This window comes from Triturus cristatus, chromosome 5_2, assembly GCF_964204655.1.
Source record: "Triturus cristatus chromosome 5_2, aTriCri1.1, whole genome shotgun sequence".
Classification (NCBI taxonomy): domain Eukaryota; kingdom Metazoa; phylum Chordata; class Amphibia; order Caudata; family Salamandridae; genus Triturus; species Triturus cristatus.
The window spans coordinates 141,398,573-141,421,947 of record NC_140588.1 but is presented as its reverse complement, the minus strand read 5'-3'; the positions used below and the strand labels follow the sequence as shown (position 1 = coordinate 141,421,947).

The following is a 23,375-nucleotide window of genomic DNA, read 5'->3' as shown; positions in this document are numbered from 1 at the left end:
GATGCACGGCGATCCATGCTCGGCTCTCTCTAGCGCCGTCTTGTCACGTCCCGCTGAGACGCTGCCTCGTGCACATCTCACCGCGCCACATATATCCAATCGTGATTACGCCTCGTACATCCCAGCATCTTCTCTGTGAATCAGACGTTAGCAGGCCACGTTACTTCATTCTGCACAGACTGACGTGTCCTCATGCACGCAGCGCGTCTCATTATCACATGCAGTTGCATTATATGCACTGGTAGATTGTGGCCGCCCAAACAAGGGTAAGTGCAACTGTCCCCCTTACCGTATCCTAGTCACCCCTAATTCTAAGATACTAATGTTTTAATGCCTTCCTCCCTACCAGAAACGGAATCAAGTGTCCCCGTTCTATCAGGATTAGCCTGTCCTTAGTGTGGCCCACCATTAGAGACTGCTATGCTCTGCCTATTGCCAGAATAGGGCCTTCTCCCCTCACAAGCTTAAATTCAAGAGACACTCTTTTGAGGCTGTTTCTCCTACTGGTCATCCTATAATATCAATACCTTGACTTCTTTTTCCCAAAGCGCTTGACTGGGTCCTACGTGAGTAAAACCTTCCTTATCACTCATTTGGTGTGCATGCCACCAGCTCTGGCACAATATTACTCATTGTGTCATCAGGTGTGCTTTCAACTGCCCTTGCTTTACAAAACTCAGGTTTATTACTGTCCCTCACTGAGTTAGTCTTTCATCGTTTCTTTACGGGGTCCCCCATTTCAAGGTCCTGATGAGTCCCCCTATTGTTTAAGGGGTCAAAACTTTGTTGGCTCATACTATAATGTACCATATCCGGCCTTTCTAAATTTAAAGGAGGCTTTAAAGGAGGCTGTTGTAGGGCATTGTTATTTTAAAAATGATTATTTGTATTTGTTAAGAAACCCTGCTTTATGTTGTAATTTGCCACTTCTGTTACGTTCGTTCTTTTGCACATGGGACACTGAGCACAGTCTGCATGTTTCCAATACAGACATCCTTACTTTTTGGGTAAACAGTATTTGGTCTGTTTAATGTGTTCTGTAAAACGTTTCTCTTTCGACATCCTATCTCAGTTTTATTCTGCCAGTATCCTTGCATACTATTAAGTATTCTTACATTGTCCAAAAGAACCATTGTTTTCTTAAACATATCCATCTTAACATACTGCAGATAGGATATTGTAAGTAAATAGGTGTCACAATTCTATTCAGAAAGTCATCCAGTTCCTCGTTATCTAGTTCACCAGGCAACAGTAATCTCACTTAAAAGGGAATGCTAGCAGTCTCTGCTAGGATAGGTTCAGAACATGGACTCGACTCGAGAACCTTCTGAAAGTAATAGTGAATAATGCTGATATGTACAGCTTTTATGTACATGACCAATTCGAAAAGGCTCAAGGGAAGCAATATGTTTCTATGACCTCACAGAGAGCATTTGGCAGCTGCCACAACCCTTATGTTGATCACCTGAATAATTAATTTGTGAGTAGAATCAATACATTTACAAATTACTTGCTTTAAGATCCTAATGGACAAGTTCTCGTAGTTTTATTGTAAAATCCCTTTTCTGTAATTGTACAATCTATGTTATTTAGTATCACATTTTAAGGAGTATCAAAGAAAGCAACTCAACAAAGAGACCTGGTACCACATGTAAAGCTACGATGAATAAATGTCATGCAATAAACAGGTGCGCGCACACACACACTTCTGATTTCATAGAAAAGTGGCCAACACAGTAAAACAATGAACATAACATTACACTATACACATGTGCCTAGATATAAACAGTAATAAGAGTGTAAGTACAAATAATTTGTTACTGGTGGAAATGTATGTGAAAGACAGAACTAGGGAAATAGAGAGAAGAGAGGAAACGTTACTTACTTTTGGTAATGATCTTTCTGAGGGATAACGAATAGTTTCTTACCTGTCGGTGTAGTTTTGCAGCTTGAAGATCTTTCTGGATTCACTATGCTGTGCATTATTCCGCGGTCTTGTGGTTGGGTCCGGATTCGTAGTCTTTTTTTTTTTTTTTTTTTTTGTAGCCCAGGTGGGCGTCGACGTCCACCATTTGGTGCACCTCCCGTGACGTCGTCGTGCTTCCTGCGGAAGTCCCACCTTTGGGGCGCCATCTTCGGGTTCTTTTTTCCTTTCCTCTTTTTTTTTTTTTTTTTAACCCTAGGCGATTGATTAATCCTTCTTGTCCCTTTATCTGTATGTTTTCATTTCTTTGATCTTTTCCTTTTTACCCCCTCTTCCTCCAGCCTCATCTTCCTGGCGGAGGTGGGTGGGTTCGCTAGTGAATCCAGAAAGATCTTCAAGCTGCAAAACTACACCGACAGGTAAGAAACTATTCGTTTTGCAGCGTGAATCTTTCTGGATTCACTATGCTGTGCATAGACTTTGTAGCGGTTTTCCTAATTCTGTGGCGGCTGGGTGGTAGATGAGCGCTGGTCGTTGAAAATGTGCTGAAGCACCTTCTGTCCAACCTGTGCTTCCTTGTTCATCTGAATGTCCACGCAGTAGTGTTTCGTGAACGTGTGCACAGATGCCCAAGTTGCCGCGAGGCATATGTCCTGGATGGGCGTGTTCGCCAGGAAGGCCACGGTGGCCCCTTTCTTCCTTGTGGAGTGAGCCTGCGGCCCCTCCGCTAGCTCCTGTCCAGCCTGTTTGTGGCAGAATTGAATAGTGAGGGCAATCCACCTTGCGATGGTGCCCTTAGTCACTGGCCTACCCATGAAGCTAGTAGCAAAGGACACAAACAGCTGTTTCAACTTCCTGAGTTCCTTGGTTCTCTCAATGTAGTGCATCACCGCTCTTCTGGCATCGAGGGTGTGCAGTGCCTTTTCTGCGTTTGTAGTCGGGTTTTGGAAGAAACTTGGTATCTGGATAGTCTGATTCATGTGGAACGCCGACACTATCTTGGGCATGAAGTGTGGGTCCGTTCTCAGGACTATTCTATCTTTGTGAATCTGAATGTAGGGTTCCTGCAGCGTTAGTGCTTGAAGCTCGCTCACCCTGCGTAGTGAGGTTATGGCCACCAGAAAGGCTGTTTTCATAGTCAACATCTGCAGTGTGGCCTTGTGAATGGGTTCAAACGGTGCCTTCATGAGCTCCGTCAGGACCACATTCAGATTCCATGCCGGCGGCGGCAACCTTTTCGGGGGGGGCCATCCTTTTGGCTCCTTCCATGAATCTCCTCACCACCTGCGAGCTGAAGAAACTTCCACCTTTTTCACCTCTGGTGTAGGCCACGATGGCCGCTAGGTGTACCCTTAGTGAGCTCGAGCAGAGGTTACTCTTTAGAAGGTGTGTGAGGTACCTCAGTACTGTTGAGTCTCTTGTCATTCTGTTTTGCAGGCCCTTTTTCCGGCACCACACAGTGAACCTCTTCCATTTTGCGCTGTAGCATTTTCGTGTAGTTGGTTTCCTCGCCTCCCGTAGCACTCGCATCGTGCTCGGCGGCAATCTTAGGTGTGCGAACTCTAGGTCTTCAGGAGCCATGCCGCCAGGTTGAGGGTCTCTGGCTCTGGGTGCAGGACCTCTCCGTTTTGCATTGAGAGCAGGTCCTTCCTCCTCTCGAACCTGTATGGGTCGCCTTGTGCCATTTCTTGAATTTGTGAGAACCATGTCTGCCTCGCCCACTGCGGAGCCACCAGGATCAGGGTCATGTTGCTGGTTCTGCACTTGTCGAGCACTCTGTGCAACAGGGGTATCGGTGGAAAGGCGTAGGCAAATGTCCTCGACCAGCTTATCCATAGGGCATTTCCCTTGGATTGCTGATCTGGTTGCCTGGACGCGAAGCTTTGGCATTTTGCATTGTGGCGTGTTGCAAAAAGGTCTATTGTGGGAGTCCCCCATCTCCGGAAGAGTTTCTCCGTTTCCTGGCCATTGAGCTCCCACTCGTGTGATGCTGAGGTCTGCCTGCTTAGCCAGTCTGCCTCCACATTGTCCTTCCCCGGTAGGTGAATTGCCAGTAGATCTATCCTGAGAGGTATGGCCCATCTCCAAATCTCCTGAGCTAGGGATGAGAGCGGGAACGACTGTGTCCCCCCTTGTTTGTTGATGTAGAACATCGCCGTGGTGTTGTCTGTTTGGACCAACACCCTCTTGTTGAACAGGTGCCTCTGGAATGCCTTCAGGGCTAGCAGGATTGTTTTCAACTCGAGGTAGTTGATATGGCGGACCGCATCTGCTGGGGCCCATAGACCCCTCACTCTGAGGTTGTCCATGTGCGCTCCCCATCCCTTCTGCGACGCGTCCGTGGTAATGGTCACTGTTGGGATTGGTGGTGTCAGGCTTCTCCCTGCTGTTATGTTGTCTCTGTTCCACCAAGTTATCTCCTCCTGCACTGCGTGCGTAACAACCACTAGATCCTCCCAACTTCCGTTTGCTTGTGACCATTGTTGTTGTAGCCATTCCTGGAATGGTCTCATGTGCAGGCGTACATTCGGCACCAGCTGGATACAGGACGCCATCATCCCGATCATCTTGCTCACAGCCCTCACTGTCAGAGCTCGCCCCTTCTGGTAGAGCTTCGCCTCCTTCAGTAGAGCCTCTGTCCTCCTGTCGCTGGGCACTACTGTACTGTTGCGTGAGTTGATCTTTGCCCCCAGGAAAATCTTCACCTGCTCCGGTTCCATCGATGATTTTCCCCAGTGGATCGAGAATCCCAGATTCGTGAGGGTGTCTGTTACGCGTTTTGCGTGCCTCTCGCACTTTCCGCGTGAGTTTGCCTTGACCAGCCAGTCGTCCAAGTAGGGGTAGACATGTATTCCCTGCCTTCGTAGGTGCGCCGCTACCGCCGACAGGCATTTTGTAAAGACCCTTGGTGCTGATTTTAATCCGAAGGCCAGGGTCGTGAACTGGTAGTGTTCTTGTTCGATGTTGAATCTTAGAAGGCCCTTGTGCCTTCTGTTTATTGGGATGTGAAGATAAGCATCCTTGAGGTCCACGGTGACCATGAAGTCCCCTTCTCTTATCTGTGGCAGAACCTCCTGCAGTGAAGTCATTTTGAACCTTTGCGTTCTGATGAACTTGTTTAGGTAACGGAGGTCTAGTATGGGTCTGAGGTCTCCGTCTACCTTCGGAACCACGAAGTAGTTTGAGTAGACCCCTTTGTTGCGTTCTCTGAACGGCACTGTCTCTATGGCTCCCTTTTGCAGGAGTTTCCGCGTTTCTTCTCTGAGTATTGCCAGTTCTTGGGCCGATCTCAGTCTTCCCTTTGGTTTTCTGTTTGGAGGTCTTTTCTCCAAATCTACGCAGTATCCGTACTGCACAACGTTCCGTATCCACTTGTCTGTGGTTATACGCCGCCACTCCTGAAGGTAGAACCTCAGTCTTCCGCCTACTGGTGTCGTATGCTCGTAGGCTCTTGAATTTTCTCTTCCCCCGGATGACACTTTTTTGCGCCTCACCCTTGGGGTCCTGACGAGGGTAGGCGTCCTCTTTTGTGCTGAGTCACTTCGTCGAGGGCTGTTCGCCCCCTCTCCTCCTTTGGCCACGTCCGTTCCCTCTCCCGCGAAAGGACTGGCCCCGAGGTTGATATTGCCAGTTTTGCTTCTGCTGACCTTGTCCGTGACCTTCACCCTGCTGACTTTGTTGGAACGCCTGGTGCGACGTCCCCTGCTGGCTTCCTCCCCTACCGTAGGGTCTCCTCGAGGGATTTCCTCGCCTCATTCCCCTCAGCTGTAGGGCCCCCATGGACCTCGCCGTCTCGTTTTCTTTTTTCAGCTGGGTGAGCTTGTCGTCCACTGTTGCTCCGAACAGTGTCTCTCCATTGAAGGGGGTGCCAAGGATGTTGTTCTGCACTTCCGGTTTGAATCCCGAGATTCTTAGCCATGCATGCCTCCTCTCTGTGACCCCTATGGCCATGAGTCTTGCTGAAGTCTCTGCCCCATCCAACGCCGTCTTTATACAGGAGTTGGCGATGTTCTTGCCTTCGTCTATCAGGTGAGAGGCTCTCTGGCGGTATTCTTCGGGGAGGTGCTTTACTAGTTCCCCCATCTCATCCCAGTGCTGGTATTGGTGTCTATTGAGGAGTGCATTTGAATTCGCCATGCGCCAGTGCATTGCGGCGTTCCTCTCGACCTTTCTTCCTGTGAGGTCAATCCTCCTGCTCTCCTTATCCGGAGGTGGGCCCGAAGTTGCTGGTACGTTGGCCCTTCTCCTGGCCGTGGAGGCTATGATGGAGTCCGCAGTCACGCTACCCTTGATGTAAGGGGGGTCCAGGGAGGAGTGCTTATATTTCTTCTCTGTCCTGGGCGTGATCGACCGGCAGGTCGCAGGTTCCTTGAAGGCTTCTCTCCCCTGATTCATCACGCTTTGTAGCATGGGTAGGAACTGGCTCCTTGTCTGGATGGGGAGCAGTGTTTCGACGAGGAAATCGGCTTTCGGTTTCTCCTCGTCGAGTTTGACGCCGAAGGCCATTGCTGCGCTCCTGACCACCATATTGTAGACCCCGATGTCGTCGGGTGGCGAAGGCCTCGAAGGGTACGTGTCCACGGGCTCCTCCGGGTTTTCGGTGTCGAGATCGTGCCATTCGACGTCGTTGCTGGTAGATGCCGCCGATTCGTAGAACGACCGTTGGTCTTCTTCCTCGGCTTCTCCCTCATAATAGGGCTCTTCTTCCTCTTCGAGATCCCTTGTCAGCCCTTCGGCGTCGAACTCGTCTTCGCCCTCACCGACGTCCGCCGATGAAACCGTTGGAATCTTGAACTCCTTCATCCTGGCGTCGAACTCCTTCTTCCTTTGAAGGATGTTCTCCATTTCGGCCTCGAGCCGCCTCTTCTTTTTCTCCATCTCGGAGATGCTTTCGGCGTCGACCGCGGGTCTTTTCGATGAAACTTGCGTCGACGTCGAACGTTCTTTCTGCGTCGATCGGCCCGTTTCATGGGATGCTTTCGACGACCCTTGCCTTTCGGCGTCTTTCGGCACCAGGGAGTCCTTTTCTAAGGATCCGCTCGGCCTCTTGTCCGTGGTTCCCCCTTTGGACGTCGAAGTTTTCGGCGCCGGGGCTCCCTTCGTGGACTTTGACTCAGATTTTCTCGAGTCACCCTCGTGTTGTCGAGGTACTTTCTGTTTTGTGCTCGACGATTCTCTTACCTCGTCTTCTTTTTTCTTGTCGGTCTCTACGACCGTGAAGTTTTCGGCTGTCTCGGCGACGTTGTCCTCGTCGTCCGTGGAGAGGCCCAGATCGTAGAACGTCGGGGGCTTCCCTTTGCCATCCATGTTGGCGTTGGCTCTTCTCTGCCGCTCTCTCACCCTGAGTGTCTTCGGCGCGAAGGCTGAGCAGGCGTTGCAGTCGATACTCTGGTGATCGACCGGTAGGCAGAGGTTGCAGACCGGATGCTGGTCTTTCTGCGCGAACTTGTGGTGGCAGTTTGGGCAGAACTTGAATGGCGTCTTGTCCATTGCGCTCAGGGTCTCTGAGCGTGCATTCTCCAAGGCCGTCGAAGAAAAGGGGCGCTGGTCCTCCTTTCTTCGCGCTCCTGATGAAATCTCTTCCTTTCCTGATATCTTCTAGTGATTCTATCGACGAAACTCGCTTTTCTTCCTTCTTCCTTCGAGTGTAATTCTGGAGCTTCCCGATGACGATCCAGACCCAACGGCGGAAAAAAGAATCTGAAGATGGCGCCCCAAAGGTGGGACTTCTGCAGGAAGCACGACGACGTCACGGGAGGTGCACCAAATGGTGGACGTCGACGCCCACCTGGGCTACAAAAAAAAAAAAAAAAAACAAAGAAAAGACTACGAATCCGGACCCAACCACAAGATCGCGGAATAATGCACAGCATAGTGAATCCAGAAAGATTCACGCTGCAAAACCTATCTAATCACACAATCTTCAATATATGTATCTGTCCAGGCACTAAAAGCTCCTGGATGCATCATGTCCCTCATCAGAGTCACACATTAGAGCCACCTATGCGTCTGGCATCAGTTTATTTATTGGTGTTCACGGACCACTAGACACGGAGCTTGACGGTCAGTCTGAAATTGACTGGCAGTGTGCCAATTTAAACTGGAACCTGATTAAGTCCCAAAAGCCCACTCACAAAACGGGGATGTGTAACATAGTCTTCCGAATTATATTTTATCTATAGATAGCTCACCTTGTGAATCAATACCAAATCAATGCCCCGTCTACGAAAGAGAATAATACTGGACTTTACACCCAGAAGTCTAGCAAGACTGATCTGGCATAATGATCCTACCTTCAGGGCTCAAGGCCAGACTAAATGGACATGGTGGAAGGGCAGCAGGCAGCCAGAATGACATTTTAACAGAAGATCAAACCCACTCAGTGGTTCCGCTCAATCTGAATGGAGGTGCAGATTGTGGAGGTTTCTGCTGCTGAACAGCTTAAGGGTAAGACGAAGAAGAGGACTGAGGCTCAGAGTTAGGATTTTGGAAAATAAAACCCTCCAAGCCCAGTTTGAAGCTATCAGAATGACTTGCACTCGACCATTTATGACCTTCTTAAAGGAACTGTGGGTTCAGAAGCAGAGGTTGGAAATCATAAAGGAGACCAGAGTACCATTAAAGTCAGAATGCATTTTATAGAGACCCTTGCTCTGGAAATTCGATGGCGCAGAAAGCTGGACAATACACATGTTTGGAGGTTGCATAACGTTCTACAGCAGACACCATTTGTGGGAGGCAAGATGACGCTTGCTAGAGTGTGGAGCTATGAGCTCAAAAGAGGGCGGCCTCACTGTAGAGCTTCATCAAGACCGGAGCCCCGTAGAAGCCTCAACACATTGGGGGGCACTAAGGGAGGTCTGCACCCTCTGGCGACACAGCAACATGGGGAACGGCACCTAGGGAGTGCAACTCCAAGCCTGAACGGTATTGGATGACACCGCTGCACCCAGGTCTGTGAGAGAGGCCCCACACTCAGGTCTGTGACAGAGGATACTATTAGGCAGAGCCTGTTGAGGCCAATGTGAGTCTCGAAAGGAGCTGAGACCGCAAGAACGAAGCACAGCAGTGGACTGACTGCTGACCCCACCCTCTAAGACTCTCTATACCAGCCTTGATGCTCAATGGCATTTCATTAGTGGTCCCGGGAAAGAACATTCGGTCGATTTGATCACTTTGCGAAGCAGACAGTGATCATAGAAAGAGGACAACTAGCCTCTATTTTTGCAGATCCTCCCAACACCATGCAAGTTCAGCCCAACTCAGACAACTGTGAGGGAATTGTTTCCACTGGGCTGGGAGCACAACAAAACAGAAGGGGCAATGACGTCAACTCTGATGTACTGTGACACAGAGCGCTGATCAGGGCTGTATAATACTTTGTAGTGTTTCCGATACTGACTTATCCTTGAATTGGGCTACATACTTTTCTGGCTTCATATCTATTCAGCATGGACACTTCCTGCTCCACTCACTGTGACCCCCGAATTGTACTCTTTTATGGCACATAGCTGGGGTCAGTGGGGAACAGTCACGAACTCCCCATACTGCTGGCGCATGAACAATTCGGCATCTATGCTAAAAAGGTGTACCAAACTAACACTACAGAGTGCAGCAGGCCCACCTTATCGTATCATGATCCTACTACGCATATTTGCTGCCCACCTTGGTCACTTAAGGACTGGTGAGAGCCCTCTCAAAACCACAACTGACATCAGCATTCCTCACCTCATTTATACATGGGCAGGTATTGCAAGAGGCGATCCACATTGTGACGGCTTACCCAGACCTTTATGGACTGCATTAAGGCCATGTCTAAACCAGCATGATAATTGCCGTTTACAGAAGCCGTTTCTGGAAAGTCAACCAAGTTGTTAATGGACCAATGCACACAATCAACAGACTACTCTCTGGAGGCCATGTTGAAGGAACTTTACTTTAAGACTCTCAATGACCGCAGTATAAGAGACTACCACAAAACTCTCAGCCTATATGCTCTCCCTCCATTCAGACACTGCTATCTTCAAAGCCCGTCTACAACAAATGGAGTATAGGCTCCAAATGGTGAAGTGAAGATAGCAAAAACCAAAGGAAATGATGGACGGAGTGTTGAACATTGCAAGCACTCACCCCCAGTCAACTGATCTGGGTTTAATCCATCACCGTTCTTTAGCCCACTCTGCCACCCCAGTTCAGACATGGCCATATGCAAATCAGTCTGACCCTGTGCCTCATGGGAACAGTCCAGCCCGAACTGCCAAGCCATGTCTTCCCTGGACCGGAAACAAGCTTCCTAGGACCGGTTTCTGGCATTTCAGCCGTCTTCAGCCAGGCTTGCTTGAATCCAGTGGCAAAGTGAGCAAGGGACTCACGTCTGAGCATACCCTGCCAACTTATGGCGAACAAAGCAAAAACCAAAGGAAATGATGGACGGAGTGTTGATAGCGTCATCCAAGTTTTAGAGCAGGATCACTGGTTTCTCAAATGCAAATTTACCAAACTGGAAGATAGAAGTCACCAAGATCTCCAGTTCTCAGGAATACGAGGAAAAAATGGAAAGGTTAATTATGGTTATATGTTAAACATGGACATTTTTCGATACTTAGTATAATCAGTTATTACAACAGATTATCACAAGCATAGCCAGAGAAATCAGGCCAGGTAAAGGTCCCTACCACTATCGTGTGACTAAGATTATTTACAGAAAAGGAATGGTTTAATGACAACTGGGCAACTGCAGCATCTTAAAATCGTAGGTGCATTCAAAGTCCAGTGCATACAAGAAATCTCTAAGTTTAGCATATTTTTTGCTTGTTGAAAGTCTAAGAGTCAAAATATAGAAATGTACTGAAAGGCAATAAGGCTCTTTAGTTTAGGCACAATTGGGACAAAATGACGGAGGTGGCAATGGTTTTCTTCATTTTTAACCAGTTTACAGGTTCCAACCCTATTTCCTGATGCTGGATTCATCCTAGGAGAATATATCTCCACCCCATCCAAGATTGTGAGGGGCCAGTCAAACAGAATTTTGGTAACGACGCTGACTTGATGTCCATGATAAAGTCTGCGGTAATTCTTGAAATCATTGTATTGAAGAAAATATCCAAGACAGTGGTTACAGACAAAATACCAGCAACAAATGGACTATATTATGATTTTGCATCAACAAAAGACATTTCTTTCAACTGTTATTTTGAAATATATAATTGTAGATCGGGTGTGGTGAGGGTGCTGTGAATCCTTTTTAGGCGCTAACTTAATTTGTTAGACATTGCAATAGGTTTGAGTCAATTTCTACGATCGATAAAGAAAATGTGCATATTGTTTTAATCAGTTTTTTACTTACGCTATGTTTTAAAAGAAATTTGTCATAAATAAACTGATGTTGGAACACATTATTAGAACATTAAGATCTTACCTATCATAGTCCCTGCTTCATAAGGGATATTCAGTTTTCTCTCAAGTACTATAGTAGAGTTACTCTGTTGACATTTCTCTGTCAAACCAATCCAATTAAGCAACAAGCTGCAGCTATTCCACTTTTATTTTTTTAAGAGACCCCATTTTACTATTGACTTCATATCCTTCTACCACCCCTTTTACTGCTTTCCTTATTTATTTGCATGACTACAAGAATCCCTCTTCCCTTTCTTAATTCCAACCTGACCTCTTGGTCCAAACAGAATTAGAGAGCTCCAAAAAAAAAAAAAAAACCCTTTGGCTTATGCTCCCCTTCCCTAACTGTACGTTAACAACCCTCCCGTCTATTTTCTCTCCCTGCATAATTTTTTTGGGACACAAAGTCCTCTGAAGTGATTGAAAGTAAACTCCGGGTTCTATATAGAAACCAAAAATAAAATTAAATTGCTGCTGTTCATTCAGGATCATTGCCCCCAATTGATTGGATGGCCTCACCACACCACTTGAATTCATTTTTGTCCAAATTGATCACTCTTTTCACAAATGCTTAAAGGCCTGGTTGTTCTCTCCTACCTGTTAGCTAATATCGGATAGTGTACAGTGGTGGATTCATAAACGGTTATGTTGCTTTAGAACTGATTATTATAAAAACTCAAATCATCGTTAACATAAATTACTCTGGCTCATCATGAGTAAATAGCATTCACAAACTGCTAATTAGCACCCCACCTACCTTCTTTTCTTGATGTGCCGGTGCCTGTTCCAGTTGTGAGGAGAACACGTGGACCTGTCTGGCTTCCACCAGGTTTTGCTTTGGAATGCTTAGGGCCACTTCCTCTGCTTTCTGACTTTGAACTGCAATGCTTCTTATGAACCCCAATGGGTTTGGCTGATGCATGCGAGGAAGGTGTAAACGGCCTGGCTCCAGGAGAGGAAACAGTATTGTCATACTTTCCTGCAAGAATATATAATAAAACAAATGTAAAACATTCTATACTTTACCAATGAGTAACATAAAGTATTGTTTTATGCTTTTTTGGAATATGTTTTAAGGTGCTTAACAAAGTTACAGGGAAGTAAAATGGGTATCCTATAAATTAATCATCTGACCTAGCATTGTCTCCCGTTGTAAAAGCAACAACAGCTATAGAAGTAAAGCAATCACATTGAGACGCTTGTGTTTTGTTGAGTTGCTGCCAGAGAAAATCACTGAGCACCATCTGCAAAGTTTCAGAACGTAGGAGGTCGACAAGCGATCATTTCTACAATATAGTACATGGAATAAAAAGGAAAGTAAGTAGAGAGATACACACAATATGTAAAAGTTAAAAAAAGGCTCAGCACAGAAAAGATAACAGAGAGAAGACGACATGGAAAGCAGAAGAAAAAAAGCAAATGAACGGTGAAAGATGAAAGGGAAAGAAACGAGGCAGAGTGTTATAAGACAATAGACGCATAGAGAAGGTGTGGACAAAGTATACAAAAGAGGGAAATGGTGTTAGGGAATAAAGAAGAAGAAAGACAAAAAGCGACACAGCCAAATAAAGATGAAACAAAGCTTGGGGGGACTTGGTGTGTGAGGATCAAATAGGACTTATATTGGGTGAAGGTACCTCAATGATTACGCACACAGACTGACACATGTACTGCAGGGACGGCTGCAGGTGGAGGATGAGGCTGCCATTATAACCATGGACAGTGAAAAGACATTTGACTCCCTGGAGTGGGATTACATATTGAGACCATATTGGATTGAGTAGGACTACTGCCCACAGTACCCATAGCTTAAAACAGGTGCAATAGCTTTAAGATAGCTTGAGTGTGGAAAGGGGTACTAGACAGGGATGCCGCCCATTGTCGCCCCTGTTGTTTGTGTCGTGTCGGAAACCAAATTCTTGTATCTGGGCATGCAAGTGGCATACACAACTGAGAAATATCATGCATATATTATGAGGAGGATTAAACAGCGACTAATTGGCTCGACTGAGCTTTAAAACCCACTTCCGCTGTCAATTATGGGTCGTATATCCCTAGTGAAAATGTTTTTTGAGCTCAGATGCCGTTATATGCTTCAAAATACTATATGTCGCATCCCTTGTCTGACGTTTAAGGAACTGGACTGATTAATGACCAAATTGGGATGGGCTGGCAAGCGTAGCCAGGTCAGCTTAGACACCCTTAAAAATGGATTGGAGACTGGCACTCCCAGGTTTAGATCTTTATTATTTGGCTAGCCAGCTCCAGTATGCAAACAAATGGAGTTAACAGGAGTATAACTAGGAGAGGAAAAGACTAATACAGCAATTATTGGGAACAATTTGCTGCCTGTTCTACGAATGAGGGGTGTAGCAATGCCCGTGACATGTCAATAGTTGTTAAAGCAGATGGAGAAGGCCTGGGGTACGGCAGATAGGAGAGTGCAGCGGGAGACTCCATTCTCTAGAGAATTGGAGGTGTGATGGCTGCAGCCCTTCTGTATCGTGTCACAAGACATGTCAGTAAGACAAAAGAGTGAGGGGGTATGCTCAACACTTGGTGACTTGTATCCTGAAGATACATTTATTGCGTTTAATGAAGCATAAGACACATTTGGACAGCGTCTCATGGTTTCCTGCAGTATGCTAGGCTGGCAGGTATAGCTAGGGGAATTTTGAGGCATATCCCGAGTGCACCCACTCCTTCCCAAACTTTGGAACTCTAACTAACTACAGGTAAGTGTAATGGTTAGGTTTCCTTATTCCAGAAAGTTTTAGTAATGGATAAGAAAAATATTCAACTCAAACTGCAACAGCACTGGGAAAGTAATTTACAGTCCCCTATTTTGGATGCTGGCAAGGGGAAGGCCAGCTTCCATGTAAAGGAAATACTGAGTAATACCCGATTCAAATGAATTAATTTTAACATGTTGCATCGCGCCTATCTGGATGTGTCATCAAACTATATCCAGATACAGCTCCAATCTATCCACGTTGTGGGAACACTGATATCACCTTATTCCATATGACCTGGGCTTGCATAGATAGAATAATGGGAGGGTGTTTTACGGTGTCTATGTGATGTCTCTTTTAATCCCCCCGAATGTAGACCTGAACACTGTTTATTGAATGTGATCCAGAAAGGGAAGAACAAAAGAATAAAACTAGGATTTCTGTATCTAGGGCTGTTGCTGACTAAAAGCTGAATTGCCATACACTGCCTGTGATGTGAGCCCCACAAAATAAATAAATGAAAATCGGATATGCAGGAATGGGCCATTACCAAGGAAATTTATCTGAGAAAGATCAAGTGAGACCCAAAAGCGGGTTCAGATCTACAGGAGTGGGGAATCATGTTAAACGACTTGCGCACACAGGATTGTGTAGTAGTCTTGTGAAAATGTCTATCATTAATGTTTACATAAAACAAGCCACAGCATCTAACCGCAGCATCAATGAAGAAGCACTGTTTATGGTGCAATGGTCTTGAGCATGAACATATGCCCTCAATATGATATTCTCCATTCCTCTGGAGACTTGATGTTGAACATATATTTGATTTATGATAGTGAGCTGGGGGTTTTGCAATGCTGTCTGGTGGGTGGTGACCCATGTGCTGAGGGAATTGATCTGTGACAAAAATCTGTTTTTTGTTTTTTTACTTTGTTTATTGTACATTTGCATAAACTGGAAAATGATGTACATGTTTACCACTAAACGTTAAATAAAGTTTTAAAAAAATATGAAAAAAAGCTGAAAAAAGGAACATAAGAGCCAAAATGAAAAGAAAGAAACCAGTGAAACTGGAGACGTAAATATAAAAGGGAAGCGTCAAATATGGAGGACAAAGAAGGTTGTGACGCGAACAAAGAGAAGAAATCCCTAAGGAGAAAAGAGAGTGCCTCATCAGTAGCGAGAGGAAAGATGGGAGAACGTTATGGCATACCTACCTGACATATGCTATGCCTTCAGATGTGAGCCAATCGTCATATTTATATAATTGAATTCTGCACTCAGCATATCGAGTGCCTTTGCATCTGCTTCTTTCGTTAAACAGAAAGCTAAGTTCTATTCAGGACTAATAAAAAAAGATTGTATAAAGCTTCCTTACTACAAGATCCCTTTTAATAGGGATACATAGCCTTGAATGAGGTGAAAGACAGAAAAGAGGAATTAGCATTGGTGTCCATAGACATACCCAAAGCCTTAGACACAGTCAAGTGCCACTATCTTATGCAAGTGATAATTGTGTTCAGCACTAACTTTTGCTCCTAGGTACACCTCCTGTATACACGGCCCACGGCCAGAGTGCACATGGGTGGGCATGGACTGGCCTGTGGGAGGTGGGTAGGGACACATAAAAAGGGCTGCGTACTGTCACCTCTCCCATTTGCGATTGTGGCGCTGTGGCCAGGGTCCCCTTCATCAAACCCCTTGAGCTGGAGATAGGGGGGGAATAGGATGAGGGAACAGCTGTTGTACTCTCCTTCATCCCCAACTGATATCTTAGGTTGAGGCTGAATGACCAAACTGAAAATGTTCATCCATTTACTGAGAATGGGATAACAGCCTGCTCCTCCCCTGGAGCTACCTCCTCAGAGCCCTAACCACCGGGGCTGGGCGACCCCCAACCGGTGCATAAAAGCAGGCACCCAAGTCCCTTCAGCCAAGTCACTAGGCACGTCCCAGATCAAAAGAACCCCATTCTCCAAAATTTCTAGGCCTCCCGCTGAGAGGCTATTATTATTCCACTGCTGAAACCTGGGAGGGAACTGACTGATAAGACAGCATATCGCCCACTCTTCAATGTTAACCACTGACTATAAAATCTTGAGTAGGATCCTTGCGACCTGGCTCCTCCCGTACATGACACAGCTGGTCCATCGGGACCAGGCGGGCTTCATCCCCACATGGAATACGTCTATTAATTTGCGGCGATTACTTAGTATTTTGGAGGGGGACCACAGTTCGGCACCTACTGCAACGGTCCTTTAGGTTGATATCGAAAAGGCTTTTGATAGCCTGGAGTGGCTGTTCCTATTTCAGGTTATGCGAGTGATGGGCCTGGGGGAGGCTTTCGTGGGGTGGACTCAGATCCTTTATAGCTTAGCGACGGCTCGAGTGTGGACGGGGGCGTCGGTTTCCTTTGCCTGTTCGGTTGGGCATGGAACGCGACAGGGGTGCCCACTTTCCCCTCTGCTGTTTGCTCTAGCAATCGAGTCGCTGGCTGCACAAGCCAGGTCGGGGAAGCACTATACTGGTCTAGAGTTACGCGGAGACATGTAGTATATATCGCTTTATGCAGATGATTTACTCATTTTCCTGGCCAATACGGGAGAGGCTCTGACAGGGGCAACGACGTTACTGCATACGTTCGGCGCGGCCTCAGGGCTCCGGGTGAACTGGGCAAAGACTTGCCAGTTCCCTGTGAATCCAACGACGGTGGGCCCTAATCAAGCAGAGGGTATACGGTGGGAGCCTCACTGCTTACCTTACCTTGGAACTAACATCTATCATACGCAGGAGGACCTGTTGGAAGGAAATATAGGCAGAGCTCTACGAGGGATTGGGGGAGCATGGCGTTCTGGGGTACATTGACGTTATCTGTGGCGGGTCGAGTAGCACTCTTGAAGATGGTGGCGCTACCCCGGTTGCTGTACTATTTTAGGACGTTGCCGATTTGGATATCAGGCTCATTATTCAAAACGCTCTGCTCCTTGATGGGAGGGTTTATATGGGGGAACGGTAGATGACGGGTGGCCCTGACCACAATGATGCGACCCCGAGCTGAGGGAGGATGGGCGGTCCCAGACTTGGAACTATATTATTTAGCAGCTCAGCTGCAATGGCTTACCAAGGCAGTGGTGAGGGAATTTAGGGGCCCAGATGGCCCGATGGGTCGGAGGATTCCACGTCATGTATTGTCATTTGTTATACTCCATCAGCGGCCGCATCTTGGATCATTAACTCATGTGGAGCGGACGCTGAGATTATGCTGGATCCGGAGCCAACGTAGGGGTGGGGTCGCACGACCATACGCCCCGGAGATTCCTTTAGGCATGTGCACTGCCCTACCACATGGGGGGGACTGTTCTGCGCTGGTTACGTGGGAGGAGCTGGGGTTACAAGTGCTGAGAGACTTATATGAGGAGGGCGCTCTTTTCCCTTACCAGACACTGCAAGATAGGTATGGCCTTCCCAGGGGCGATTTCTTATTGCATTCAGCCCTTGTGTTGGCAATCCAACGCCATTGGGGAGGAGGGTTGTCGGAGCCGCAGATATCTTTGGCATGTCAATATGTGGTGATGGCAGTGGGGAACTTCAAAGCTATAACGTGCTTATACAGACGAATGGCGAGTGAGGGGATGCAGCCGACGTGATCTAGGATAGTTGAGAGAGTGTGGAAGAGCACGCATAATGCTAGGTTCCAGCTTATTCATTTCGATGTGTTATATAGGGCGTATTTAACCCCGGCACGGATAAAAAGTTATTTTAAAGTGGACACAGCCCGATGCCCCTGTCGCAACTCAGAAGGGGCAGAATTTACACATATGATGTGGAGTTGCCCGCAGCTGGGAACGTATTGGGAGGAAGTGGTCGACATACTATGTGAGGTTACGGACAGGCAGATGGGTACGTGTATTTTGCACTGGTTTCCTCACACGGCTAGGACGAAAGTTAAGAGTAAGTTCTTGGACTTAGGGGAGCGCTAGGTGGCGCCTGACCGGCATGGCCGCCTTTCGGTAGGGCTCCCGGCGCTGGACCCCACGAGTCCTTCTGGCTCCGTCCTGGACTGCCCTGGCCGGCCCGATCTGGGCGCTGCGGCGTGCAGAGCTGCCCCGCTGTCCCGGGTCCGGACCTGAAGTGCCGTTGTCCTCGCGGGACCTGCCTGGAAGCCGCGGAACCGGACTGGCGGTAGACGGCGGCGGCTGCGGAGCTGCGACGCGGGCAGGCTACAAACTGAGCCCGCGGCACCCACGAGGGGTGTAGGCCCAACCCTGCCGGTGAAGGAGAGACAACGGACGCGAGGCTGCCGCGGGCCCTGACGGGGACGGAGAAGCGAGGCTCCGGTCTGGTGGCGGCCCGTGGGGGTCCGAGAGCTGTGAGGCTGACCCCCAGAAACAAGATGGTGCGGTGGAGCAGGCGGTGAGTGCGGCTGCAGGGGGAAAACATCGCCGGGGCTGCTGTGGGGGCCGAGTGCGGTGGGGAGACCCCCCCATCGGGCCGAGTATCGACGGCCGGGGGCCCGGGCCCCCCCCTCCTCCCCCCGTCTGCAGGGCTGGCGCTGGACCCGTCGTACCGAGGCTACCTGGGGGTTCGGGCCGCGGACCGGCGGTCGGGGGGGGGGGGTGTGTGACCTCCTCCCCCTCCCATTGCTCCGAGGTGGGCCTTGCTGGGGGTGCAGTACTCAGGACCCCGGAGGGAGAGGTCCGAATTGTAGCGACGCCCCCTTTGGAGTTGGAGGAGTCAGTTGTGTGTGGACGCACACTCATCGAGGCCCTGGCGGCCGGTCGCCTGCGAGAGAGCCGGGGGACGTTGTATAGATCCGGGGCTCTGAACTGAGGTGTGGGACCTTGCCTTGCCCGTGGAGGGCCGCGGGCGCTGCTGTGGCTTGGGGATGTGATCGGCTGTCCTGCTGGGAGGCTCACCGGGGACTGAACTGTGGGTCTGGAGGTGCCTGGCCTTTTCTCTACGCGGGGTACCCTGACCGTGCCTCCTTCTGCCTCCAATTCGCCTCGTGGACATCCGTAGACGTCCTACAGGTGCATCCCCTGCCCGTGGTCCGGCCTCGCTGGCCTCCGCGCCCGGGACGTCCTCACCATGGGTAAAGATAAGACAGCCAAACCAGGATGGACCAATTCACGACCTCCGAGAGGGGGTCAAGCCCTACAGGCGCGCCGACCCCGGCCCCAGCTACGGACCTTGCCGCCATCCTGCAGGCCATAAATTCGTCTCGCGTCTCCCTGGAGGGCATGGTGGAAGAGGTCAAGGTGGATGTTGCTCTTCTCCGACAGGACTTGCGGAACACTACCGCCCGCTCTCGGAAGCCGAATCCCGAATATCCACCGGGATCTATGAGCCAAATCCCATCGCAAAATTAAGGAATTGCTAATTTAGCGATTTCTTAATTTTGCGTAAGCATTTAGGAAATCGCAAATTGCGATTTCTTAAATGATATGTAAAAAGCACCCAAGTTGTGCGAATTATCCTTAAGAAATCGCAAATTACCACCAACTTCCAGTTGGTGGTAATTTGCGATTTCCTTTCAAAAAGCACTTTTTGGAATTTTACAAAGTGCCACGTGGCGCTCATACATGCCCTTAGGGCATGTATGTGCGCCATATGCACACACATGCTCATTTCAGGGGTGCATCAGGGTGTCATCATGACACCCTTGCACCCTTGAAATTATTCTCAAATTGCGATTAGCAAATTGCAATTCGCTATTTGAGAATTACTTCCCATTCATTCCTATGGGTCTCCTGGCCCATAGAAATGAATGGGCAGGTATTCCTTAATTGCGATTTCGCAATTTGCTAATCGCAATTAAGGAAGTTTAAAGAAATCGCAAAAAGTTTGCAATTTTTTTAATACATCCCGTTTTGCAATTCTCAAATAGCGATTCTTTAAAAATCGCTATTTGAGAATCGCAAATGGTGATGGTGATACATATGCCCCTTAGTGATTTAAACACGTATGAGTCTATACTCATTCAATGTGTCCATCCGTTTCAGACTATAGTTCGTATGGAGCCCAAAACAGGCAAATTACCTCCTTCAGATTTACAAAGAGGATTAAAAGGAAGAGTTGTCTATTTGCCATTGGATTTGAAAAAAAATATTGAAACAATTGATGCAGATAGTTTGGAAACGGAACCATTAGTTATTCTGGTTAATGGTGTACCTACAAAGAATAAGAAAATTTGTCAGGAGCTGGTGGATGTAGGAAAAGTACAAAGAGCAAATTTATATTTGAAAAGAAATAATAAATGGTATGAATCAATTTATATGGATGAAGATGAAGAAGATTTACTAGCAGACACAGGAATACCAACTGGGCAAATTGAAAAAGTGGATAAGTCAAAAGAAGAAAAAATTTATGAACATTTCAGCATACATCCTCTTCATTCTAAAGAAGTTATGGGAAACACTATTGATCTCTTTCAGATGAAAAAAGCAAAAGGAACTCCCGTGAGTGTATGGGAGGAGAGCTTGGAAGCTCGTTGTTTTCCCCAGCTGTTTCCTACAGGAAAAGGTGGACGATATAATGAACGTCCAGTACAGATTCCTGCTTCTGAGTATCGGACTACAAGGTTATATGCAGAAGATCCAAGATTTCGTCAAAGTATTCCTTATTTGTTCCATCTTTTATTTGAAAGTGACTTATCAGCACTATCTTATGCAGTAAATTACACTTTTGAAAACTGGAGTACATCTACATAATGTGTCTGCAAAGGATTTTCTGAACAAAGTGCAACAGCGAGATGATCATTTGGAATCACAATTGATTAATCTGATGGCTTGTCAGCGTGGGACTAATGAATATTGGTACCGACGCCATGGAGAATTGAAATGTATGTTACGGAATTTAGGAACTCCTACATGGTTCCTTACCCTAAGCTGTGCAGAGTACGCTTGGGATGATTTACTGGATTTTCTTCGAGAGGCAAATTCAAATATTGAAAACATCCAATACAAGACAGCAGGAGAATTGTGCACATTGGATCCGGTTAATGTTTGCAGATATTTCAATCATAGATTTGAGGCTATGATGTCCTTCATCTGCAATAAAAAAAAATCCACCTCTTGGAGAAGTTGTGGATTTCTTTTGGAGAAAAGAGTACCAAGCAAGAGGTGCTCCTCATATTCATATGCTGTTGTGGATCAAGGATGCTCCAAAATTTGGAACAGATTCTGATGATGCAGTTTTATCTTTCATTGAAGGATATGCAACATGTGCTATACCTAAAAGCACAGAAGAAAAAAACTTAAAAGAGCAAGTTTTACGTTTCCAAAGTCATCGGTGTGGAAAATACTGTCGAAGAAAGTACAAGAGTAAAGATAAATTCTACACAAAATGTTGATTTGGATTTCCACGACCTGTTCTTTCAAAAGGAAGAGTAAACAGTTTTATGTCAGCTGTGCGACATACTATTACAAGAAAATCGCCTAAGAATACCTATAACCTAAGAAGAAAAGAAGAGTCAAAATATATAAATGACTACAACCCAGTCATTGTATCCATGTGGAATGCTAACATGGATATACAGTATGTAGCTGACAATTCTATTGCTGTTGCTCGGTATGTCACATCTTACATCACTAAATCTGAGAAAACGGAATTGAAAGAAATGTGGGAAGAGATTTCTCACGAGAAGACTGTCAGTAAAAAGCTATACAGTTTCAGTTTAAAGATGTTATCGCATCGAGAAATTGGATCCTACGAATGCTCAGATACGTTATCATCTGCAAGTCTGTACTCCAAATCCAGAAGAATAATTTGGGTAAGTTTAGGCCTTGCAGGAATGAGAAATCGGGTACTGAAATCTATTCGAGAAATTTAATATTTAGCAGAGTTCGATCCTGAAAGTACAGACATTTTAAGAACAAACATGTTGGACACATATTACCCAAAGAGAAGTCATCATCTTGAGAACATGTGTCTCTATGAAAGGCTGCAGAACGACATTTATAAACAGAATGCAACAGAAGACATCAACAATGGAAAATATAAAGTCATTGGTGAGGAAGGATGTTTGGTAAAACAAACAAAAGGAAGTTTGATTAATCACAGGAAGCTGAGTTGCGACACTACTGACAAGAAGGAATTTTACCACTTAGCACTTTTACAGTTGTTTAAACCATGGCGCTCAGAGGATGAATTACTTAGACATTTTCAAAGCTATGAAGATTCCTTTAATGCATGCAAAGATACCATCGAATGCAGTACTTTCACAACTTAAGTAGAAATGTTAAATGAAGAAATTGAACAAGAAGCAACAATTGCAGCTGAAGTAGCTAGAGACAGTTCTCAAGACAGTCAAAGTTCTGGGACGCTCAGTCAAGATCCCCTAGGACAACCAATCTTAGAAAATGAAGCTGCAATAGCCATGACTGAAGTGGAAACAGCTATGAATCAAGTTCAGGAAGATTTAATAAACTTACCAAGTTTGGAACAGCAACTGAATGATGAACAACAACAAATTTATGAGGAAGTCACAAAACAAATTGATCATGGATTACTACATGAAAATAAAGAGTGCTCATGCACATCATTTGAACCAATCAGAATGTATGTTAGTGGACAAGCCGGAACTGGAAAAAGTTTCTTGATTAAAGTAATTAGAAGCTACCTACAGCAAAAAACAGATTTAACTTTGTCTTGTGTTGTTACTGCTCCAACTGGGTTAGCAGCATATAACATAAAAGGAATTGCCCTCCATTGTTTGCTAATCTTACCAGTAGAGCATGAGAACAAAATACAATACCACAAGCTAACAGGAGAAGCATGTTTTGAAGTTGCAAGAGTATTGAAAAAAATGAAAGTTCTCATCATTGATGAGGTAAGCATGGTATCAAACTTAATGCTTGCCTTTGTGCATTTAAGAATGCAGCACATTCTAAAGACAAACTATGACGTGCTATTTGGAGGAAAACATGTTATAGTTTTTGGGGATCTTCTGCAGCTCACTCCAGTTAAAGGACAACCAGTATTTCAAACTCTTACACATGAAGACACAAAAAAGTCGTTAGGAAGTATAGGTAATGTGAATATTTGGACATACTTTGAGTATAAAGAACTCATTACCAATATGCGGCAGGCAAATGATGATGATTATGCAAGTATTCTCAAAGATATCAGAATTGGACTCAGAAGGTGTCTTTCAGTAGAATGGCAATATGAAAAGAAAGATAGTTGTAAAATGGAGGCTTACATACTTTTTAATAAAAAGAACTCATTGGCTGTTTCAGATCATTCTACACAAAAAACTAGGCTGTAAGTTTAAATTTTTATAAGCATGTTTTGTATTGGTTCAGAAAAATGTGTACCCACAG

General features: G+C 46.3%; 1 protein-coding gene across 1 annotated transcript in view; it reads right to left on the bottom strand.

The window, feature by feature from the left end:
* Positions 1-23,375, bottom strand: part of LOC146822728 (NFX1-type zinc finger-containing protein 1-like) — a 1,573,298-nt gene that overhangs the window by 1,470,028 nt on the left and 79,895 nt on the right. The window contains exon 3 of the mRNA XM_085606923.1: positions 12,078-12,299. Within this exon, the coding sequence (XP_085463049.1) occupies positions 12,078-12,299 (222 nt within the window). The remainder of the gene's footprint in view (positions 1-12,077; positions 12,300-23,375) is intronic.